At 58.2% G+C, this 20,735-nt stretch overlaps 2 protein-coding genes across 4 annotated transcripts; one reads left to right on the forward strand and one right to left on the reverse strand.

The window, feature by feature from the left end:
• The first annotated feature begins 2,628 nt into the window (after positions 1–2,628).
• On the forward strand, positions 2,629–15,459 carry TNIP1 (TNFAIP3 interacting protein 1). Of its 3 annotated transcripts, XM_065848895.2 has the most exons (18): positions 2,629–2,747; positions 8,128–8,298; positions 9,317–9,439; positions 9,744–9,826; positions 10,044–10,112; positions 10,913–11,104; positions 11,294–11,388; positions 11,467–11,548; positions 11,784–11,876; positions 12,126–12,191; positions 12,334–12,465; positions 12,544–12,672; positions 12,985–13,107; positions 13,438–13,563; positions 13,860–13,940; positions 14,100–14,294; positions 14,516–14,606; positions 14,967–15,140. In XM_065848895.2, exons 2-18 carry the CDS (start codon positions 8,157–8,159, stop codon positions 14,990–14,992), a joined length of 1,848 nt encoding a protein of 615 aa, XP_065704967.1. In that variant the 5' UTR covers positions 2,629–2,747; positions 8,128–8,156; the 3' UTR covers positions 14,993–15,140. The 3 variants fall into 3 exon arrangements, with proteins under 3 accessions (XP_065704967.1, XP_071670808.1, XP_071670809.1); XM_071814707.1 differs by lacking the exon at positions 14,516–14,606 and having other exon boundaries at positions 14,967–15,459; XM_071814708.1 differs by lacking the exon at positions 14,516–14,606 and having other exon boundaries at positions 11,787–11,876; positions 14,967–15,459.
• A 565-nt stretch (positions 15,460–16,024) lies between these two features.
• GPX3 (glutathione peroxidase 3) lies at positions 16,025–18,971 on the reverse strand. The gene is made up of 5 exons (XM_065848897.2): positions 18,762–18,971; positions 17,554–17,707; positions 17,186–17,303; positions 16,910–17,009; positions 16,025–16,809 (listed from the first exon to the last, which is right to left on the reverse strand). The coding sequence occupies exons 1-5, from the start codon at positions 18,846–18,848 to the stop codon at positions 16,585–16,587; spliced, it is 684 nt and encodes a 227-aa protein (XP_065704969.1). The 5' UTR covers positions 18,849–18,971; the 3' UTR covers positions 16,025–16,584.
• Positions 18,972–20,735: the final 1,764 nt, after the last annotated feature.

Consider the following 20,735-nt stretch of genomic DNA (forward strand, 5'->3'; position numbering starts at 1 on the left):
CTGGGTAGAGAGGTGGAGAGGTGCTGGGTGAGGGCACACCATTGACAGACCACATCCACAGGTACCTTAGCAGCTGGCCAGTCCCAGAGCCCCTGGCTCCCCACCCCTCCCGCCGCGCCCACCACCCAAACACCCAGACTAAAGCCGGGTGCTCTTTGGGCTTCACAGGTCATGCTTGGCGAGTGTGGACCAAACGCTCTGCCAGGTGCAACTTCATGCCTGCTGGCAAAGAGCTGGAATCAGCCTCTGTGAAACAGAAACATTTAAATCTTTGCTGTTTACTTCAGCACCAGCTGGCTCCAGCCTCGATTCTGACCATCTGTCATCTTGATGGATGGTCTCCACGGTCTACCTGCAACCCTGGCACACCATCACCTGGCCAGCTCCACCAGAAAAGCCAGCTCTTCCTTGCTCCCCTGGGAAGATGCATCCAGTTCTGATTCCAGAGATGGCCAAGAATCATCAAATAGTTTGGGTTGGGAGGGACCTTCCAAGCTCACTCAGTCCCACCCCTGCCATGAGCAGGGACATCTTCACCAGCTCAGGTTGCTCACAGCCCTGTCCAGCCTGGCCTGGGATGTCTCCAGGGATGGGGCATCCACCACCTCTCTGGGAACCTGGGACAGTGCTTCACCACCCTCCTTGTAAAAAATTTCTTCAACATATCTGGCCTGAATCTCCCCTCCTTTAGTTTAAACCCATTCCCCCTTGTCCTATCATAACAGGCCCTGCTAAAAAGTCTGTCCCTGTCTTTCTTACGAATGGAATGGAAATGCGTGAGCAACAATGACAAAGCCTCTCGCAAGACGCAGCAGGTTCCCTGGGGAGACACACGACATGCTCAGAAACCCGGTGAAGTCGCTCGGAAACCAGGCGAGGAGAATGATGTAACCAGGCCCACAAGTTGTCCAAAAGTGATTCACAGGCTCCACAACAGGTCCCCCCACCCCTCCTGCTGCTGACTAATACCTGACAGGGCTCGGCAGCCCCTGTAATGGCACAGGGGAGCCCTTTAAGCCCTGCCTGGCTCCTTATCAAAACCACACAGAGGCTGTCTGGAGCCTCCATCATGGGGAATTCCCCTTCTCTGTGCCTAAAAGTAAGCTCAGCTGGGCCAGCCTTCCTGCATTTGGGGATTGCAGGCGGCGAGGCCTGGCGCAAAGGGCTCTCACCACCCCCGAGCCTCTCGGCAACCCAGCCGGGTGAGTACCACAATGCTTCTTTTGGTGCAAGTGTACCCAAGATGGTACGCTCAGAAACAGAGCTGGGGTTTGGCTATTTTTTTTGCAGGCTGAGACCTTATCTTGTAAACAAGGTGTTTTCTGTTTCTGTGGGAACGTGTTTAGCTTTAAAACCGGGTTTTTTGAGCGTTTACAGAATAGCGCTGGGTCTCTGGGGGAAAACAAGCCCTTTGGAGGAACAAAAGGGAAGATGTTGGCCGCGTGTGAGGTCCTGCTGCCTCATCCCCTGTTGAGACCTTGGGCGCAAGCCCAGACAACGAGCAGGTCGGGGTCCCAGCACCTGCTGAGCTGCCTCATAACCCAGCCAGGCTGCCAGGACAACGTCCTGATTGGAATGAAGGGCAGGCAGAAAAAGAGTTTGTTTTCATTTTTTAATTTTTACAACACAAAACATCAAATCCTTGAGAAGTGGTGTAACCATCTGGACTGAGCTGAGTAGGAAGCCGGGACAGCTGGAAACAACCCGATCGCCGATGAACAACAGCTCTGTGAGCCCAGCAGCAGCCACGCAAAGAAGAAATGTCAGAACAGGAAAAGAACAAGCAGCTTGTCTGCTTACAGCAGGCTTTCTTTTCTTCTAGTTTGTCGTTTTTACATATATATATACATAAAGCACCTTCCTTGTGGAAAAAAAACAACACAAGAAAGAAAGGCTGCTGCAGAGCAAGTCCCCAAGAACTACACAAAACCAGCGGGTGCTCCCTGTGGTTCCTGCTCCTCTGGATGAATCCTGTTGTTCATAAAACACACAATAACACAGCAGCACAAAGGACTGCTGGTAATAAACGCTCCAGCTGGAAGGTGTAATTTGCTCATGTAACATAGCTCAAGAGACAGACTCGATGGGGAATTCTCCTGCCTCAGCTGCCAAGCAGGAAAGTTCTGGGGAGCCAGTGGGCCTGCAGGAGCACCCAGGCTGCCCTGGGCACCCGGGCTGAGTGGACAGCCTGGGCTGCCACAGTGGCTGAGGACCTGGGGTCTCTGTAGCACGGCCCCCCCATCGGCTGTTCCTCCACACCTCCAGCTGGCTGCACCCCAGAAGGAGCACCAAGGGTGCAAGGTGGCTCCTCCGCCCTGCCCTCCCCTTGGCCCCGCCATCTTGTCTCTTGGTAAGCCGGGGGAACTGCTGCTGGGCCCGGGCCTGCCGCTCCCCTTCGAGCGGGATCCCCTGAAGGGGAGGCAGGCCGGCTCCTTCCGCCCCTCAGGGCCCCACTGTGCCGAACGCTCCGCGGGAGCAGAGCAGCCTGGGGAGCCCAGGAGGGACAGCAACACAAACATCCGCTGCGCCGCCATGACTGACCGCTCACTGCCTAGCCCCCCAGCCCTCCTCTTTATAACCTTCGCTCCGCACCGATTGGCTGCGGTACCTGTCCGTCAGGCTGGGAATTTCCCGGGGGCGGAACCGTCGGTCCCGTCTCCCCAAGCGCTTCCTCCGGTGCTGTCGGCGGAGCCGAGCGGTACCGGGAGCGGCGGTGGGGCCGATCCGGCTTTGGGGGCGTACGGCAGGTGAGCTCGGGGCGATACAGGGCCATGCCGCCCTGCCTGGGGAACCGGGGTCTTACTGGGTATCGCCGCCCCAGCGAAGGGTCCCGGCGGGGCTCGAGGCTGCCCGTATCTGACCCTTTCCTGGGCTGTCGGTTTCCGCGGGCGGCCGAGGTGCAACCCTGGGAGGGGCCGGGGCTGCTCTGCTGGGGACAGCCCGGCTGCTACGGGCTTGTCGCGATAGTCGTGCTGTGCCTCAGTTTCCCCTCTCTCGAGGCAGGGCTGGGGATGTCGGCTCCTCTCGCCGCTCCCCAGAGGGCATTGTGGTTGCAGAGGAGCCGGGGCTCACTGGCGGGGGCGATGCCTGGCGGTGGGGAAGGGCTCGGGGAGGTGATGCTGCTGGGGAGGGTCCTCTCCTTCCCCCCGGCCCCTGGGGCCGGGCAGCCCCGCACCGCGGGCTCGCTCCTCCCCTCGCTCTGCCTTACACAACCCCGGCGTTTCCCCGGCCCCCGCATCTCCCTTCTGACTATTTCTGGGCTTGTGGTTCCCCCCGGGCAGGGACGGAACTCCGGGGATTGCGGCTCCGAGGAGCCCTCATGGGATGCGGGGCCAGAGGCTGGAATAGCCGTAGTGGGGATCGCAGCATCATCCTTTGGGGAGGGAGTGCACAGTTTGCCTCCCTATCTCTCCTCCCTCAATTCCAGGCCAGGGTTCTCCCTGAGGGCGGAGGAAAGAAAGATGCTGCCTGTCAGCCGTGGTTTGGGGTGAAAATAGCTCTGGATGGGACTCGGTGGGCACCTACAGCCTCTCAGGATCTGGCTGTCCCATTCCTCAGTGCCTCTGGGTAAAGTTGCTTCCTGTATTAGGGAGCCAAATGCTGCCACAGGCTGTTTTGGAGTGCAAATTTCATTGAGACTGTGGCCAAAGTGTGCTGGAGACTGGACTTTGAGCACTGGGGTGAGTTCTGGAGGCAGGAAGGTTCTAGCCAGGTGTGTCCATGAGAGCTGTCTCCATGGTGTGGCAAAGCAATAAGAAGAGAGTGGAGGCTTTTTGCAGCCTTTGGCATCATTCCTGGCACTGCAAGAAATCCCACAATGCCCTTTTTGCCTGACCTATATGCCTGGGAGACCTATTTAGCACAGGGCTGTGGGTCATTGCTTGCCAGCAGCTGGTACAAAACACTCATGGATGGAAGAAGCTGAACCATCTACTCCTGTGGCACTGCAGATTTAGTTTTAAGGAACAATTCTTAGGCTTTGGGTGAGCAAGGTGGCTTTGCAGGTGTAGCCTTGTGGTTCTGCTGTCTTTTGCTGCTTGGTTCTTGCCTGGCTGAAGTGCACCGGATTGGACAGGAGCAGCCTGAGTTGCACTGGAGCTGCAAGGAAAGGGGTGGCTGTGCCTTGCTGTGCTTTGGAGCGCTGTGTCAAGCAGCCATTATAGCTACTGAGCTCTGCAGGGGGAAGAAATGGAGCAGACAGCATGAAGCAAGATATCTTTGCAGCACAAGAGAGGGTATTGCAAAAAACCCCACTGTGCTGCCCAGGGGAGCACCACTGCCAAGTCTGGCTGCCTTGTCAGAAACAGGTGGCTTTGTAAAGGTTCTGTGGGAGGTGGGTTTCTCAGGCCAGGGTGGCATTTCTGGCCAGAGCACATCTGTAATATCTGCTCCATTTCACATGGGGCTTATGCCTTTCCCACCCTCTCTTTGCAGCTGGCCTGGCTGGGAAGAAAAATTCTTCAAGTGGAGGTTCAGACCTTTTCCTTTGGGATCTGAGCCTTGCAGTGTTTGCTTTTCTCTTATTTTATTATTCCTGACTTGACTGCAGTGCCCAGAAACTCCTTATTGTTACTTCCTCCTAAAGCCAGCTCTGCTTTTGCTTCCTGGTGAATGAGCCCAGGGACCCCAGCCCATCAGCCCAGAAATGATGGTTGTCCCTGGTCTGAGGAGCTGCTGGTGCTCTGGAGATGAAAAGAAATTGGGCCAGGGGCTGTGGCATTTTGCTGAATTCTAGTAAAATTATTAAAACAAACAAAAAAATCCCCTATAGTGTCTATCTTGAGTGGCTTTTGCTTTTCCTTTGAGGAGGATGGATGCTGGGGGCCTGGCAGTCCTGGTCATAGGAAAACGATGCTGGCAGCCTGCAGGGATTTGCCTTCACCTCGTGTGATCCTGGTGAGGAGGAGACTGCCTGGGAATGTTGTGTGCTGGGCTAAGGAAAACCCTGCTCTCTGAAAGGCTGGGCTGAACCCCCACCGTGGATCACAGGATGAGAATTCGTGGGCTGCCAAGCCTTGCAGGTTCGGGAGGCTGGTCTGTGCTCCAGGTCTCAACACTGAAAGCAAACCTCCAGTGGTGCCGGTCTGCTTGCTGTGCAGGATTTGCATCCTCTGCCTTTTGTATCTTCAGCTGTTTGGTAATTTTAAAGCAGGAATCATTTCCTTCTGTGCGGCCAGTGTGGCAATGGCTGTGGTGCTGGGGCCATGATACGCAGCAGGGACAACCAGTCTGTGGCTACACAGTGCCAACTCGTTCCCAAGCCACAGCTATTTAAATACAGCCCTGCTTTCTTCATCGCCTGGGAGTCTCCCCTGCTCTCTCATTCTCTCCTTTTGCTGAGTTGTCATAAAAATTTACTACCTAAAGGTCTCAGTGCCCTGCTCACAACCAGCAATGCCCACGGGCAGCCACAGCGTCTGGCAGCCTGTGCCGATGGCACGGAGCTGGTTATGAGCCAAGCAGCCAAGGTCCATGGCTGGCCCTCAACCCCCTGGGCTGTGAGATACTGTCAGATTAGATTAGAAACTGTCGATTGGCAAAAAGAGAAGTGTTTTTTTTCTGGTTTGGAGGTTTATTCTGGAGTTGTGGTAATGTTTTCTTTGTGTTTCTAACTGTTTTTACATGCTTATCTATAGCCACTTCTCCTCCCCTGGTGTTCTTACTGAAATGTGAGATTTCTCACTGCAAATCTCACCTTTCAAAACTCTTAAGGAAAACAAACAAAACCTAACAGGACTGGGAACAGTGACCTGGTCCAGGGTCCTGTCCTCAGAGTGTCAGTTCGGTCCCATCAGCTCCTTGCAGAAATGAGGCTGTTCCTCACCCAGGACAAACCTGCCCTGACCCAAGTGATGGGCTCAGATGCTGCAGAAACCCTTCCCTCTCACTGGGTCTTGTTGGCTGGTGAATTTGTGGCTGATCTGTGCTTCTGTCAGCTGGAGATAATTCAGTTCTTCTCCTCAGCTGCTGTTTGGAAACAGCTCCTGCCACCCTTCTGCTGCTGTCTGCCTGGTGGGGTACAGACCTTGGGTACAGAAATCCTTAATAAAATAATCAGAACTGGGAATAGCGAAGCCTTTTGGTGACTCTATCCAGCTGGAAGAACATGGGGTCACTGTGAGCTCTGCCAGTGGGTGAGATGGTCAGTGCAGGATTTGGGTGTTTGGTGCCGCGATGCCTTGTGGACAGGGATGTACGGGGGTAGGGGACATCCCACATGTGCTGTGGGGTGAAGATCCCCCTGCTTTGGGATCTGGAGAGCAAGAAAATGGGGGCTGGCATTTCAGGCTGCTGCAAACCTGCCTGGGGAGAGGCTCCCTGGTGAGAGGGCAGCTTGTCCTTCACCTTCCCTGACCCACACCTAGGGTTGTCTTGGCAGAGGGCACAGACACCCCACGTGATGCTCACTGCAAGCTGCTCCCAGAGCCCTGGGTTTGGACCCAGAGCATCACCAGACACCAGTGAGAAACAGGCTCAGGTCCCCAGCCTGCTTGTGACACTGTCCTCATCCTCTGCCTGGCTGACCAGGCAGGTGGCATGGCCACAAGCAATGGCATTTGCCTGTGATGGAGGTGCTGCCGGGTCCCCAGGCCACCAGCAGGTCTGCTCTGGGAGTTTTCCTCATCCCTCAGTGGGGGATTTCTTACCGGCTGTGGTGATGCTCCAGCACCAGGACCCACGGCACGGAAACCGCCCCGATTCTTATGCAGCTTCCGGACAGCTGCTGTGGGCTCCAGAAATAGTTGCTGGGCAGCTCCCTTGGTCACCACCTCCAGCTGCTTGGGACAGGGCTGTGGGCTCCCCACATGGGGCCACAGGCAATGGGGGGCTGCTTGGAGGAGGCAAAGCAGGACGAATGTGAGACCTACTGACAAATGCATCTCCCAACAGCAGACCGCTGCTGAGGCCATGTGTAATTACCTACTGCCAAGGTGGGTGTTAATTGCGGCTCCGGTTGCAGATGCTGCCAGGTGGCAGTTGTCATCTGGAAAGTCCCTGCCGCTCCCTGGCAGGCAGGTCATTCAACTAGTGATCAGCCCGGATTGCTCCTGACATAAGCATTAGTCTGAGGTCAAGATAGTTTCAGGTACAGGCTTCCCCTCTTCCCCTTTCAAAATGGGCCCTCCTTTCCTTCTCCCCCCTCCCCCAGCTCATGAGTACCCTGCTACCTTGGCTGGGTGGAAGAGCACTTGGGTGCTCCTGAGGTCCCTATGGCAGTGCCCCAGCTCCAGCTGGCATCGCCCCCAGAGCTGTCTTGGCTGCCACACTGTCCTGCGTTATAGTGAGCTGGCATTGGGGGTGGAGGGTGTTTTTGATGAGCTGGGCTGTGATTCACAGCAGCTGCTTTATCACCCCCAGGAGATGGGTGAGACCTGGGGCTGGGGTGCTGCCTGGCTGTCCCCAGGCCAGAGCTCAGCGAGAGGGAGGCCTTGGGCCACCCACAAACACAAGGAATTAAAAAAGCAAATAGCATGTGGGTGTTTCCTCGGATTTTGCTTCTGGCCCAGTGCCTGGCTGTTACCGATGCCCTGATTCGGGAAGCCATGCTGTTGGCCACTGGTTTCTCTGGCTGAGCTGGAGGGCAGAGTGGGTCCCTGACTGGCTACTGGGGCTCATCTGTCCACCCCAGTGCTGCCCAAACAGCCCACTGGCTGTGGGTTAAGGCTTTTGCAGCTGTAGACACTGCCCCTCCCCAAACAACCCCCTGCAATCCTTTCTGCACCCCAAAAATACCCTGCAATGAGTGGGATGCTCCAGGGGCAGTGCCCAAGTCTGCACCAGCATTGGTAGATGTCCTGGACTGAGTCCCCATCCCCACAGGGAACAGGCAGTTGTGACCATCTCAGGGACTCCCACCCCCCGCAGGGCTGAGAACTGGCCTTGGCTGGGAGTGCTAGTGATGTCTTCTCGTGTGACACTTCTCATGGCCATGAGTCACCCCGGCATATTCACCCCAAGCAGGGCCATAGGGGGAAGTGCCTTTACCTGGGACATTTCTCTGCTGCCCAGTGAGGCCACCCTGCCTCTGTCTGCGTGGTGCCCCAGACCCCTGCAGGGTTGGGACCAGGGGACCACAGCACCAGCCGGGGCCAGGGGAGAGTGACACCGTGCTCCATTGCCTTCCAGGGATGCCTGGCTGGGAAGTAGGCGACTGAATGGCGGGCGTGGAAGGGAGAGGACCCTACCGCATTTACGACCCTGGTGGGGGGACGGAGGAAAATGGATCCACTGCCTTTGAGCGGCTGGTGGAGGAAAACGCCCGGCTGAAGGAGAAGATGCAGGGGATCAAGTCTATTGGTAACTGCCACGTGGCTGGGGGATGATATTTGCTTTTGGGGCAGCTCAGCCTGGGCCCACCGAGCCTGGGGCTTTCTTGGAGTAATTAGGAAAGGTGCTATGAGAAGCTGGGGGGGGGCGGGTCTTGGCACTAGGGCAGTAGCAAGAGTGTCCCTGTCCTGGGGGTTGAGCAGGATTTCTGGGCTTTTTAATGCTGTGGTGTGGAGGGAACAATGCTTTTGCTGAACTTTCAGTGTGCTTTACAGTGGGATAAACAGCTGAAAAAAAGGCAAGTGATGGAGCCAGGTCAGCTCCTTGGAATCCTGCAGTGGCAGGTCGCAGATGCCGGGATCCGTTCTGCCTTTGAAAGCCCTCACCTCCTGCAATCCCTGTCGGGTCAGGGGCTTTTCCGAGGTGCTGCTCAAAGCCCCTGATGTTGGGTGCTCCCTGCAGCGGGGGGACATTCTGGTGTTGAAACGCCCCAGCCAAGTTGTGCCACCCCCTTTCTCCTCCTTGGCTGCCTTCCCCCTGTCCACCCCCAGTTTTGTTTTCGATCTCGTGACCCAGCTTCCACTTTCAAGTCCCGCTTCTGCAGCTGAATTTCCACCTGCCTCGTGATTCCCATCATGTCACCATGTCCCTACCTGGGACTGGGACTCACTGGTGTGGGAGCAGCTTGGGGTTGGGAGAGGGATTGCATTGGTGTACGAGACCGCCAGGCTGGTGGACTGGACCTTGCACCACTTAGGATTAAATATATCTCTTTTGGGAGGTGGAAGAGACCTCTAAGAGATGCAGTGCTGCCCTTCTGCCTCCTGTAGCCAGCCCTCTGTGTGTCAGCATGGGGAACTCTGCAGCCAGTGAGCTGCTGGTAGAGCTTTGCCATTGGATTTAGCCAAGAAAAGTTCTTTTTGGATGAAGAAGAACCATGCTGGGCTCTTTTCCACCCAAGCATGAGGCTTTGTGCTGGTGGATGGAGCTGCGGCAGAGCAGGAGCTTTGGGAAGAGAAGTTGAGCATCTTTCTGTTGTCCACAACAGGAGAGCTGCTGGAGGAGTCTCAGCTGGAGGCGTCCAGGCTGCGGCAGAAAGCAGAGGACCTCGTGAAGGACAACAAAATGCTGGTGGCATCATCTTCCTTGGAGGACCTGGTGGAAACTGGAGGTAGGAGACAGGAGCGTGGCTGAGGAGGGATAACCTGATGACTTGGGATCTTTGAGCTCAGGGAAAGGGAGAGGGTGTGAAGGAGACTTTCATGAGGGTTTCTCACAGCCCTCTTGTCTCCAGAGTGTGTCAAGTCACTGCCGCTCTCCCTTTGAGAAGGGGGTTTCTGTCCCATCCCCGTCGCTGGGGCAGAAACCTTCGGTCCCTGGCCTCATGGGTGCTGACTTTCCGTGTCCCTGCACCGAGTGGGGAGGGGCCCTGCTCTCCAAAAGGCTCATGGCTCTGTCCTCTCCCCTCTCTGCAGCCATCGGCCCTGATCCCAGCTCCACACAGGCCGTCCCGGGCAGCGCCCAGCCAGACAGGGAAGCACGAAAATCTCCTCCAAGCGTGAGTCTGGTGAACACGAGAGCTGGTGGTGGGATGGCCGGAGGCAGAGACCCTCCATCTAGTTAAAGCAAAAGGAGGCAGCCTTTAGCCTCTAGAAACAGGGAGAAATCTGAAAGGAGGGCTCAGCTTCCCCACTGTGGTCCCTGCCTCCATGCGGGAGCGTCCTGGGTTGCCATTCCCTGGGGAGACCTGACCTGGCTTTCCCCCTATCTTGCAGGGATCCTCCTCTGAGTTTGAGATCGTCGCTGTGGAAGCGCAAGGATTTCCTCAGGAGATGGGGAGAGCGGTGAGTGGCTCTGGTGCCCATGGTATTTGGTGGGCAGTGGTTGGACAGTCGAGCACAGTTGAGTGTAGGGGTGGTACTGGGGTGTTGCTCTCCACAGCTACCTGAAAGGACATCGTAGCATGGAGGGTGTTGGTTTCTTCTCTCAAGGAACAAGACAATACAAGAGGAAATGGCCTCAAGCTGCACCAGAGGAAGTTTAAATTGGATATTAGGAAAAACATATTAATGGAGAGGGCTGTTGGGCATTGGAACAGGCTGCTCAGGGCAGTGGTTGAGTCACCATCCTTGGAGGTGTTCAAAAGATGTGGAGATGAGGTTCTTAGGAGCATGGATTAGTGCCAGTGTTAGGTTAGTGGTTGGACTCGATGATCTTGAGGGTCTTTTCCAACCAAAATGATTCTATGACAGTCTCAGGAGCTGGGATTTCTAGTCCTGGTGCCAACTGGGAGAGCTCAGGCAGAAGACAGGATTGGGATGGAGATGTCTCTGCTGTTACCAGCGAGTCCGGAGCATGGTTTCCTCAGACTGACAAGGGACATGGGGAACTGCATGGACTGGAAGAGCTGCTGTACTGTCCCCCTCCACCTGGGGACTTGGTGTCCCATGTCCAGCAGCTGGGAATCAAACTTCTACAAAGCAAACACGATTTGTCAGCGTACCGAGGGCTGTTGCAGAGGGTCTCAGCACTGGCCCAGCTCCCACCACAGCCCTGGCTGGCAGCGACAAGGCTGCCCTGAGAGGGAGCTTTGTGATGCTCCTTGAACTGATCTGACTGCGCTTCATCCTTTCCCCATCCCCAGGACGTGGAGCAGTCACCGAGTGAGGACACCAACCTGCTGCCGCAGCTGCAGCAACTGGAGAACACACTGAGCGGCTGCACCAAGGAGGCCAGCAAGGACCAGGTCTTTGTGCGCATGGGCTACATGGCCTCTGAGCTCAAGCGCCTGGCCTCCAAGGTGCACAAGAATGAGCAGCGAACATCATTCCTGCAGGTAAGCAATGGCTGGTGGGCTCTTCACAGGGATTTTTCCCCCATTATATTTTTTTGTCCCCCACCAAGCACCTCCTGTCCACCCTGAGGTGGACATCCACCTCTGTGCCAGGGCTTGGTGCGAGGTGGGTGGTCAAGGAGTCTCTTGGGGCTGGCTGTGGTCCTCACACTGCTGGCATTTGCCCCCCAGACACTGTGTGAGACGCTGCACAGTGAGAACAATGAGCTGCGAACCAAGCTGGAGCGGGACCTGGAGCAGAGAAACCAGGCACTGGAGAAACTCAGGTGAGGGTGGGTGGTGGGGAGAGGGATAGGACTGCCCTGGGTGCTTCTTTGTGCTGACCTGTCCCTCCATGCCTGCAGGTGTGAGAACCAGGAGCTCCGGAGGATGGTGATGCTGAGCAGCCAGGACAGCGGGAAGAGGGAAGCTGCCGAGCAGCAGCAGGTGAGGAGGCAGCGTCACCCTCAGAGAGGGCTGGGGAGGAGGCAGGAAGCCCACTGACCCATCAGCAAACATGGCCTGATTTTAATCAAGCCCCCAGTTTGTCCCAGTATGACCAGCAGTACTTCTCAGGGTCTTGAGGAGTTGAGGAGGCGGTGGCAGGGGAACCAGCTTGTGTTTGGCCTGTCTCAGGCACAGCTTCCACAGAAGCCCTAATGGTTCCCCTGTGTGTGTCCAGCAGAGTGGGGCCTCAGCGGAGAAGGCGCCAGGCAGAGGAGAGCTGGAGGCCAAGGAGAAGAAGGTGAAGATCCTGGAGCACCAGCGCAGGGAGGTGAGGATGGGGCTGGGGGGAAGCCCTGTTGTGAGCAGGGTGAGAGTGGGTGATGGGCACATGAGGAGACTGGGACAGTGTGGGGAAACTGGGACAGGGCTGCGGAGCCGCAGGGACGTGCTGCTGGGGCTGGGATCTTCATCCAGCTGGACCCTGAGGTGCTTTTGCAATGGGAGGCTGCTGGGGATCACCATGGCTGGCTTGGTGGTAGGGTTGGGCTCCCATTCAGCTGTTCCTGTGTTCCTACAGCTGCTGGAGGTGAATAAGCAATGGGATCAGCACTTCCGAGCCACAAAGCAGAAGTACGAGCAGAAGGTAGGGCTGAATGCTTGGGGGACATGTTTCTGCTGGGAGACTTGGAGGAGACCAGCTATAGGGGAGACTTTGGGGCTGCTTGTCCCTCCTTTCCAGTGTGGGTCCCTGTGGGCAGGCCAATGTCCCCTCTCCCTCCTGGCAGGTGACAGACCTGCAGCAGGAGCTGGCTGAGGCCCGCAGGGCACTGACTGAGCTGGAGTCAGAGCGGGAGCAAAAACAACGGGATTTTGACCGCAAGCTGCTTCTGGCCAAGTCCCGGATTGAAACAGAGGAGGTGAGTCCCTCAGGAAGGGCAGCAGGGACACCCCGTCGCCCTGCCCTGGCTGATCCCTCTCCTCCCTGGGTCCTGCAGGCGGAGAAGGAGAGGCTGGCCATGGAGGTGAGGGACCTGCAGCAGAGGATGCGGTTCCTGCAGGAACAGCTGGCTCCAGTCACCAGGCAGCGGGAATACCAGGAGAAGGAGATCCAGAGGCTGAACAAGGTGGGGGCCAGGGAAAATCCCCCTCCCTGCAAAATGTCTTTTACATTCTCCAGCCTCTTTCCATCTCTCAGACCCAAAAACTGACCCTGATCAACCCCTTCCTGCCCAGCTCTTTGCACAGGCAGGAGCTCCTGTCAGATTATGCCCATCATCTCCCTGTAGGCTCCCCAGAAAGGGGGCTGCGGGGTCTGTAGTCCCTCTTGCTCAGTTATACCCACTTCCCACACTGGTCCTGTGCCTGTGGCCCTCCAGAGATGTCATGGGCACAGCACCTTGCTCTGACCCCTCCTCCCCACTCCTCTTCCTCTCCAGGCACTAGAGGAGGCCCTGAATGTCCAGGCCTCCCCACCACCCATCTTTGCCAGTGCTATGGAGCCAGCTGGGAAGGTGCCACAGCAGGAGCTGCTGACCCAAAACGAGCTCCTCAAGCAGCAGGTAGGGCAAGACAGCACGGCATCTGCTCCTGTTGAGATGGGGAGGGAGCTGCATGCCCTGCCCCCCCCCTAGTAAAGAGCCCAGTGTGGCTAGGAGCAGCCCAGCAGACCAAGCCAGGTGTCTGTGCTGCAGTGGTGGGGATGGGGGACCTAGCTCAGCATCTACCAGGTCTTCAGCTGGAGGGACCACAGCTGTGGGCCATCGTGCCAGCCTGCCTGCCTGGGGCTTGGTGCAGCTGGTGGGGTCATGGATGGCAACACAGCAATGGGGGGTGTTTGGGGGACGTGTCCACCCTCAGCCAGGTGCACCTACTCCCCTCCCTTCTGCCAGGTGAAAATTTTTGAGGAGGACTTCCAGCGGGAGCGGAGTGACAGGGAGAGGATGAATGAGGAGAAGGAAGAGCTGAAGCAGCAGCTGGAGAAGCTGCAGAAACAGTTGGTCCTCTCCAACAACCAGGTGAGAAGCACTGGGTGCCATGGGCAGCACCCCAGGAGGAGGCTTGTGTCCCCTCAAGGTACTTCAGAGATCCTTGTCCCCAGTGTCATGGCTCCTGTACCCATCTTGGAGCTGCCAGTTGTCACTGCTAGAGCATCTCCTTTCACTCATCTCTTCCTTCTGCCCCTCTCCTGGGAGTCTGATGTGGGGTGGTGGGGATAGTGCAGACATTTCCCATGGGGCACCACAGCAACCCCTGCCCCACAGACGAGGAAGGTGACAGAGTGAGCTCTGCACTAATCCCCCCTTTCTCTCAGCTTCGGGCCTCCAAAGAGGACTGCCAGAGGGAGAAGGAGGAGAAGGAGAAACTGAAGAAGCTGCTGAAACAGCACAAACAGGTGCGCATGGAGGGAAAACCCTTCCTGGGCAGAGGGGCTGGGGGCTGTGGGGCCTCAGCCCCTTATCTCATATTGAAGGAGAAGCTCTGAGCTGGGGCATTAGGGTGGTGGTGGGTTGCCTTCAGGGCTCTCCCCAGCATCTCCCCTGGCTACTTGCAGGCTTCTGGAGAGAGGCTACATGCTGAGCCACTGCCGGGGCCGCTGGGCCCTGCCTGCCCTGTGTACCAGTATCAGTACAGTCCCCCCATGGCTCACCCCATGTGCCACGGCTTTGATGAATGGCAGCAGATCCGATACCCGCCACCGATGCCAAGCGAGCACACGCCGGGACAAAACTTCCACCATTTTCCCCCGGTGAGTGTCTACCTGTGCCACACGAGGGTCCCACACAGGCGGCTCCTGCAGGGCCACTGAGTCACTAAGCAGGGAGCTGAGCATGTGTCCTCGTGACACGTGAATGCTCAGTCCTCTTCCTTCCCCTCCTCCTCCTCACACCCCAGCAATCAAATATAGAGCACAGCCTCGTGATTCACATCCCTGGTAACATGTCGTTTCTGTTCCATCTCCTCCTGCAGCCTGAGTACCCTTGGCGCCCGCCCTGCGCCATGGCTCGCAGCCAGAACGCCCAGGCCATGGCTGGGGTGAAACAGGTCCCCAAGGACTTGGGTAAGGCTCAGACCCTTGGAGTGGTGGCAAGAGCCCCATCTTTCACCCTGGGAACCCCAGGTGCCATTTGGGTGAGAGATGGGGGTGGAATACTCTGCCAGGCAGTGGCCGTTTCCCCTCAGACCCTGCCTCTGATCAGACAAGGGGATGATTCTACCTGGGGGGTCAGTCCCTGCTGCATCCTCCCTGTCGTCCCCACAGCATCTGAAGCCAGGCATGAACCCAAGCCCCAGCATCCTGTGGGGTTATAGCAATCAATGCTCAGGAGGAACAGCTGTCCCATGACTAACACCCCTCCTGTGGAGCTCGTCTGGGCACAAAGAGCCATATTCACCCCATGCCACCCCTTTTGTGTCTCAGAACAGGGAGGTCCCAGATTGCCGTAACATCGAGGACCGGCTGCACTGTGGGACTGGCAGAAGAGGAGTAGGGTGTGTGTGTGTGCCCATGTGTATATATCAAAGAGATTCCTCCAGCTACTTAACCCCCGTGTGGACACGTGGTGGACGTGACTGCAACCAGGGCCTGGAGCGGCTCGGCTGTGCCTCCCCTGGGGAAGGTGTGAAGGAGGAACCTGAGGTGCCATCGTGGTGGTGGCCAGCATGGGGTCAACCCCTGTGGCCATCCCCTTCCCTGTGAGATGTCAGGGCTGGTGTCACTGTAGACCTAAGCCAGGTCTTCAGGGAGAGGAGATGGCCCTGGTCCAAGGGCTTCACTGTGGATCTCGGTGTGGTTCAGCCCTGGAGCAGCGTGTGACAGCGGGGGAGCTCTCCCAGCTTGCAGGCACGTGCCTGCCACAGCCACGGCTGAGGGTGGTTGGTGTCTTTGTATTTATTTAAGGACTGAAGTGTAACTGAGTCTCTCTGCTTCTTTTGGGAGGGATGCAAGGGCTGCCGTTCCCCATGTGCTCGAGTGTAGTGAAGGAAACTCAACCCCTGCACAGGCACCCCAGGAAGGATCTACTGCCCCAAGTGCATGCCCCCCACCTCAGCCCCTCACTCCCCCTTTTTCTGTCCCGACACCTTTGCCAGGGCAGGGATACCCCTGCTCCCCCTCTGTCATTCCCTGCAGCAATGCCCTTGGGGCTAGGCTCTCAAATTTTACTTCAAGAAATCAAACAAAACCCAAAACACCTATTTCATGACAGCAGGGGCAATGACACCCTGGCATGTTCCTTGCCAGGGCTGATCCTTGGTCTCCCCCTCCCAGCCCTTTTTTCCACACCATGCTCTGCACCAACCCCTTCCACCTCATCCTCTCCCCCAGTGCTGGGCTGTGATGATACATCTGTGTTTGCAGTTGCCCTGAAAAATGCGAGTTTCTCCAGCTAGGAGCCATCCCTCCCGTCTGGTACCCCTAGGTTGACTGCTGTGCCCCCTGCTCTTTCACCTGACCCCTGGCCAAGAAGCGGGGCTGTGTGTTTGCAGAGCCTTTATTTGGCATTTCTATGGTGGGGGATGAGGAGTTGCGACTGCACCTGGCTGGGAGAGGAGCACGTCTCTGCCCCAGGACCACAGGCAGCTTGAATGCACTAAGAGCTGCTCCGTGCCTGGCAGGATCAGGCCGGGCCCACCCCATGCTGGGGGCTTTCGGGCCGAGCCTTCATGGAGACGGGGTCTTCTGCTCCGGGGGCGGCCAGCCCCTGCATCCCCCTGCTGCCTGGCAAGATGGGATGGCGGAGCGGGGAGCACAAGGAGGACAAGCTGGTGGCCGGGACGAGTTGGAACTGCTGGAAGTGGAGTTGGAACACAGGATTATTGGGAAATGTCCCTCTCCCATCGCTGAAGGTCTCTGCCACCAGGTGGCCCAGCATCCTGGCTGGTGGGTGGCAGAGAGCAGAGTGATGGAGGGGGGAGTGTGCCAGCTTGCTGCTGGGGAGCGTCCCAGGAGGGGATGGGTGCAGGGAGCAGCCTTGCAGCAGCTGGGGACATTGCAGGAAAAGGCGAGAAGCCGCCCCCAAGCTGGTAGCCCCAGGCCTCTACTGGCGCTGTGGCAGCAGCTGCTCCTGCTGCTGCCTCATGTAGGCAATGATGTCGTTCTTCACGACGGCGATGTTGGCGCGGTGGTACCAGCGCATGACGGGCACGCCGTCGGGGCCCACCAGGAACTTCTCAAAATTCCACTTGATGTCATGGTTCCGAAGAGGCTCCCAGAAGAGGTTCTTGGGGTTCCCAAACTCCTCTGCCACCGGGGGACAGGAGTTCTGCAACAGGGGACCAGCGCATCACTGCTTTGCTCCCCTGCCCCCTGCCGAAAAGCTGAGTGCTGCCTTCCTCACCCCCCCCCTTTGCCATGGCACCCACCTTCAGGAAGGTGAAGACCTTCTGCTCCTTGGCCCCATTCACATCCCCTTTCTGGAAGAGCTGGAAGTTGGGGACGAAGCCACCACCTGGCCGGACATACCTGCAAGGGGCGGGTGGGCAGGGAGTTGTGCAATGGGCAGCTCTCGGTGCTGCACCCCAAGTTCTGTGCTTTTGGGGGTCACAGCCAGCAGGAGCCTATGCACCCGCTGCCTGGCTGAGGACCCCAGCCCAGCTTGGGGGGGTCAGGTGCCCTGCAGCCCCCACGGCAGTACTCACTTCAGTGCGGGGAGGATCTCCGAGTTCTGGCCGGGTTCCTGCTTCCCGAATTGGTTGGAAGGGAAGCCCAGGACGACGAGCCCATAGGGCCCCAGCTCGTTTTGTAGTGCATTCAGTTCTGTGTGTGAGCAGAGCCGGGGTGGGTTACAGGGGACTGGATTCACCCACACAGCTGCACTGACCCCCTCAGAGCATCCCCAGCCGTGCCCAGTCCTGGGGAGCAGGCGTTAGCCCTTCCCCTGACTCCCCTGGGCAGGATGGACCATGGGAACCTGCTGAGGCTGAGAGCTGCATGTCTGGGTGACACCACCTGCTCCTCAGCTGCCTGCCCTGTCCCCTGGGGTGCCTGTGTTCCATGAGACCCTTACCAAGGTACTGCAGAGTGAGGCCTCAGTATGTGGCCACGTTGACAAAGAGCACCATCTTCCCCGCGTAGTTCCTAAAGGGGATGTACTCGTCCCCATCGATGGTCAGAGCCCCATAGTCGTAGATAGTGCCCGGCACCGAGTCGTAGCATTTCACCTGTGGGGTGAGGAGCATCCCATGGGACCAGGCTGTAGGCTGCTGGCTGCCCACACCCCCCTGAGCAGCAGATCCACCCCTGGCACTGGCTGACATGGCAGCTGCCAGCATTGTGTCTCCTGCCCTGAGTGCTGCTGGCAGCAGCCCGGCTCCACCATGCCAAGGTCATGGTGATGGGACAGGCTGGCTAGCACACACACATGCGTGTGCACAAACAGCCAGCACATCTGGCTGCAGCTGGAGGGATGTTTACCCGGCCAGGATGAAGCAAGAGACTGGACAACAGCCGGAGCTGGCGTATTAGCACAGGGGGAGACCAGTCCCAGCCCCTCTGGGCCCAGGGCGGGCAGGGGCAGCCGGGGTGCCTGGGAGCAGCAGTGGGTGCTGTGCCATGGCCAAGCCGGGCCCAAGCAAGGGAGGGATTGGGACTGGATCAGACCTGTGCAGTGAAGGGCTGGGGTGGAGCAGCCTCTGCTTGCAGCACTGCAGAGGTTAACCCAGGGGAGCCCATCGTCTGTCCCCATGAGGGGACCCAGGCTCACGCAAGTGTCACTGAGGAGCTATTTTGGGAGCTGGCAGGAGGTAAAGTCATAGGGGCTCTGCCTGGAGAGTTTGTCCTCCATGGGGCTGACCAGATCCCGGTAGCAGGGCAGGGAGGGGGGCTGGGGATGACTGTCACCCTGCTCTCTTCCCACCAAGATGTGGGGACACAGAGGTCCCTGCACCCTCCAAACATGGTTGCACCCCCCCTGGACACTGTGCATGGAACAAAAGCCCCATGTTCTGCCCCTATGGGGAACAATGCTGGGGGGACCAGGCTCTGTCCCACTCTGCCCCAACCCCAGGACAGCAATTCCCCCTTTGCAAGAATCAGCTCAGAAAAATACCCCACATGATCCAGCCACTGGGACTGGGTGGGGGGGTCACAGGGCCACCGTGCCCCACTCCTACCCCTGGGAGTTCTACTGCAAGTCTTGGGGACAGGTGGGTCCCCAGGGTGCCACATCCCATCCAAGACCCCACCCGGTCCCACGGGTCTCCCCCACCCCCTTACCTTCTCCCTCTCCTGGCTCTGTCCCGGCTGGACAAGCCCAGCCAAGAAAAGGGGCAAAATCCAGGCGCTGCAGGACCAGCCCCCCATGGCAGGGGCAGGTGTGGGGTGTGGGCACCCTCCTCACAGCCCCAGGGGAGAGTGGTGGCGAGGGTGAAGGGAGGGGACACCTCTGCCTTCTGCCACCTCGGAGCCCGACAGCGGAGAAATAGCTGCTGGGCTGAGCAGGGGGGAGCCAATCGCCGGTGGAAGGACGGACCGACAACGGGCGTTAACCGTGTGGGCCCTGGGACGGACACGGCGCCAGCCATGCGGGGGGTTTGGGGAGGAAGGGGGGTTGCAGTGCCATGGTGGCACCTCGGTGTGACAGGGATGTGACACACCCGCCAACACATGGGCCAGCCGCATGTGCCCAGGTGTTTATACAACACATTATATGAGCCAAGGACTTGGGGATTAAAAACCTGTAGGGTGGGAGAGGTGCCAGGCAAATGTCCCCACCCTGTGCAGGGCACCCGGCCAAGGTGACATCCAGCCCCAGTGGGGTGCTGGGACCCGAGAAGCAGGGACCGAACTGCCCCAGCAGCATCCCCAGGGAGGCTGGGCTGGGGCTGGTGTCCTCCCCTGCCATGGCTCCGCTGCACAGGGTGGGAAGGGTTAATCACACTTCTCTCTTTTGCAGCCCTATAATTAAGGGTGCCTCTAGAAGCAGCCCTGGGGGGTCTGGTCTGCTGGGGCTGGGGGACCTTAGCCCCATGGGGACCCTGCTGTGGCCAAGGGCACGGCATGGCTATCCCTTAGCCCTTGGTGTCCCCAGGGGAAGGAGTTTCCAGGGGCCTGTTTGCATACCCGGGGAATGCAAACATTTACCCTGGGCTGGCTCCAAGGGAAATATCCATGGTGAGGTGTAAATTCTCTGAAATTCTGGAAAAAAAAAATGATGGCAGGATTAACTGGCTGGAGGGGAACTGGGGAGGGGCTGTGGTTTGGGATGGCGGCTGGCCTGGGACAGAGGGCAGGATGAGGTGGCAGTGGGTGAGCCCCGGGGGGACCATGGCTGTCAGCATGAGGTTTGGCTTTACTAGAAAGCAGGGCCAGCCCTGCCAGGGCACTGTCACTGAGCCAATAGCTGGAGATGCCACCAGGGAAGGAGAGCGGGGACATGGGCTTGTGGGAGGCTGGGTACAAGTTCCCATCCCGTGTCCTTTGCTGGCAGGAATGCTGTGTCCTGGGAAAGACTGATGTTGTCAGGCTCTCAGGGGAGCCCTGGCTGGGAAGGGCTGGGGGTCAGGTATGTCCCCCAGGAACCTGGGGAACTCATGGAGCAGGGGAGCTGTGGGTCCCGCTGTCACAGGCAATGTTTCCCAAAGCTTTAAACCTACACTTCAGCTGGAGAAGTGGCTTAGCCCTGACCTGGCCTGGGTCCTCAAGCTGTGTGGGGTGCTCCCCCAGGTCCACGCAAACCCCCGAGATGCTCAGCTGCTGCCTGGAGACTGCCCAGAGCCCAACACAACACCCCAGCGGCCTGGCTGGCCCCAACACTGCCCAGGCGCTGTGGAGATTTGGGGCCATGGGGCTGCAGCTCCGGGTCAACATGCTGCTTGTACCTGGCTGCATCCTGCAGCCGACAGGGACTGGTGTGTTCCCGGCACAGTGCCACGCTCCCTGGCATGGTGCCATGCTCCCCAGACGCTGACGCTGCTGACCTTGGCCAGGGCTTGTGCCACCTCTCAGGGCAGAGCTGGGGAGCTGTCTGGGGCTGTGCTCCCTGCCCTGCTACTTCCCCCCACAGGAACAGCCACTGACTTCTAATTATATCCCCTAACTGCCTGCGTGGTGCTTTGGTGGCTTTCCCATGGTTAACAGGGACTTGGGGGCTGGGAGGAGCAGTATGGCAGACACGGTGGTGGCACAGTGTGGTTGCATCCCTTTCACATGTCCCTGATCCCCACCATGCACAGGGAAAGGCTGAGCCAC

The sequence above is a fragment of the Patagioenas fasciata genome, chromosome 14, assembly GCF_037038585.1.
Source record: "Patagioenas fasciata isolate bPatFas1 chromosome 14, bPatFas1.hap1, whole genome shotgun sequence".
Taxonomy (NCBI): Eukaryota; Metazoa; Chordata; class Aves; order Columbiformes; family Columbidae; genus Patagioenas; species Patagioenas fasciata.

Excerpts from the sequence above, each read along its gene's own strand:
- TNIP1 (XM_071814707.1), top strand. The coding sequence starts at position 8,157 with ATGGCGGGCGTGGAAGGGAGAGGACCCTACCGCATTTACGACCCTGGT. Across the intron at positions 12,466-12,543 it reads CCCGGATTGAAACAGAGGAG|GCGGAGAAGGAGAGGCTGGC; the intron begins GTGAGTCCCTCA and ends TGGGTCCTGCAG. Across the intron at positions 14,295-14,966 it reads ACTTCCACCATTTTCCCCCG|AACAGGGAGGTCCCAGATTG; the intron begins GTGAGTGTCTAC and ends TTTGTGTCTCAG.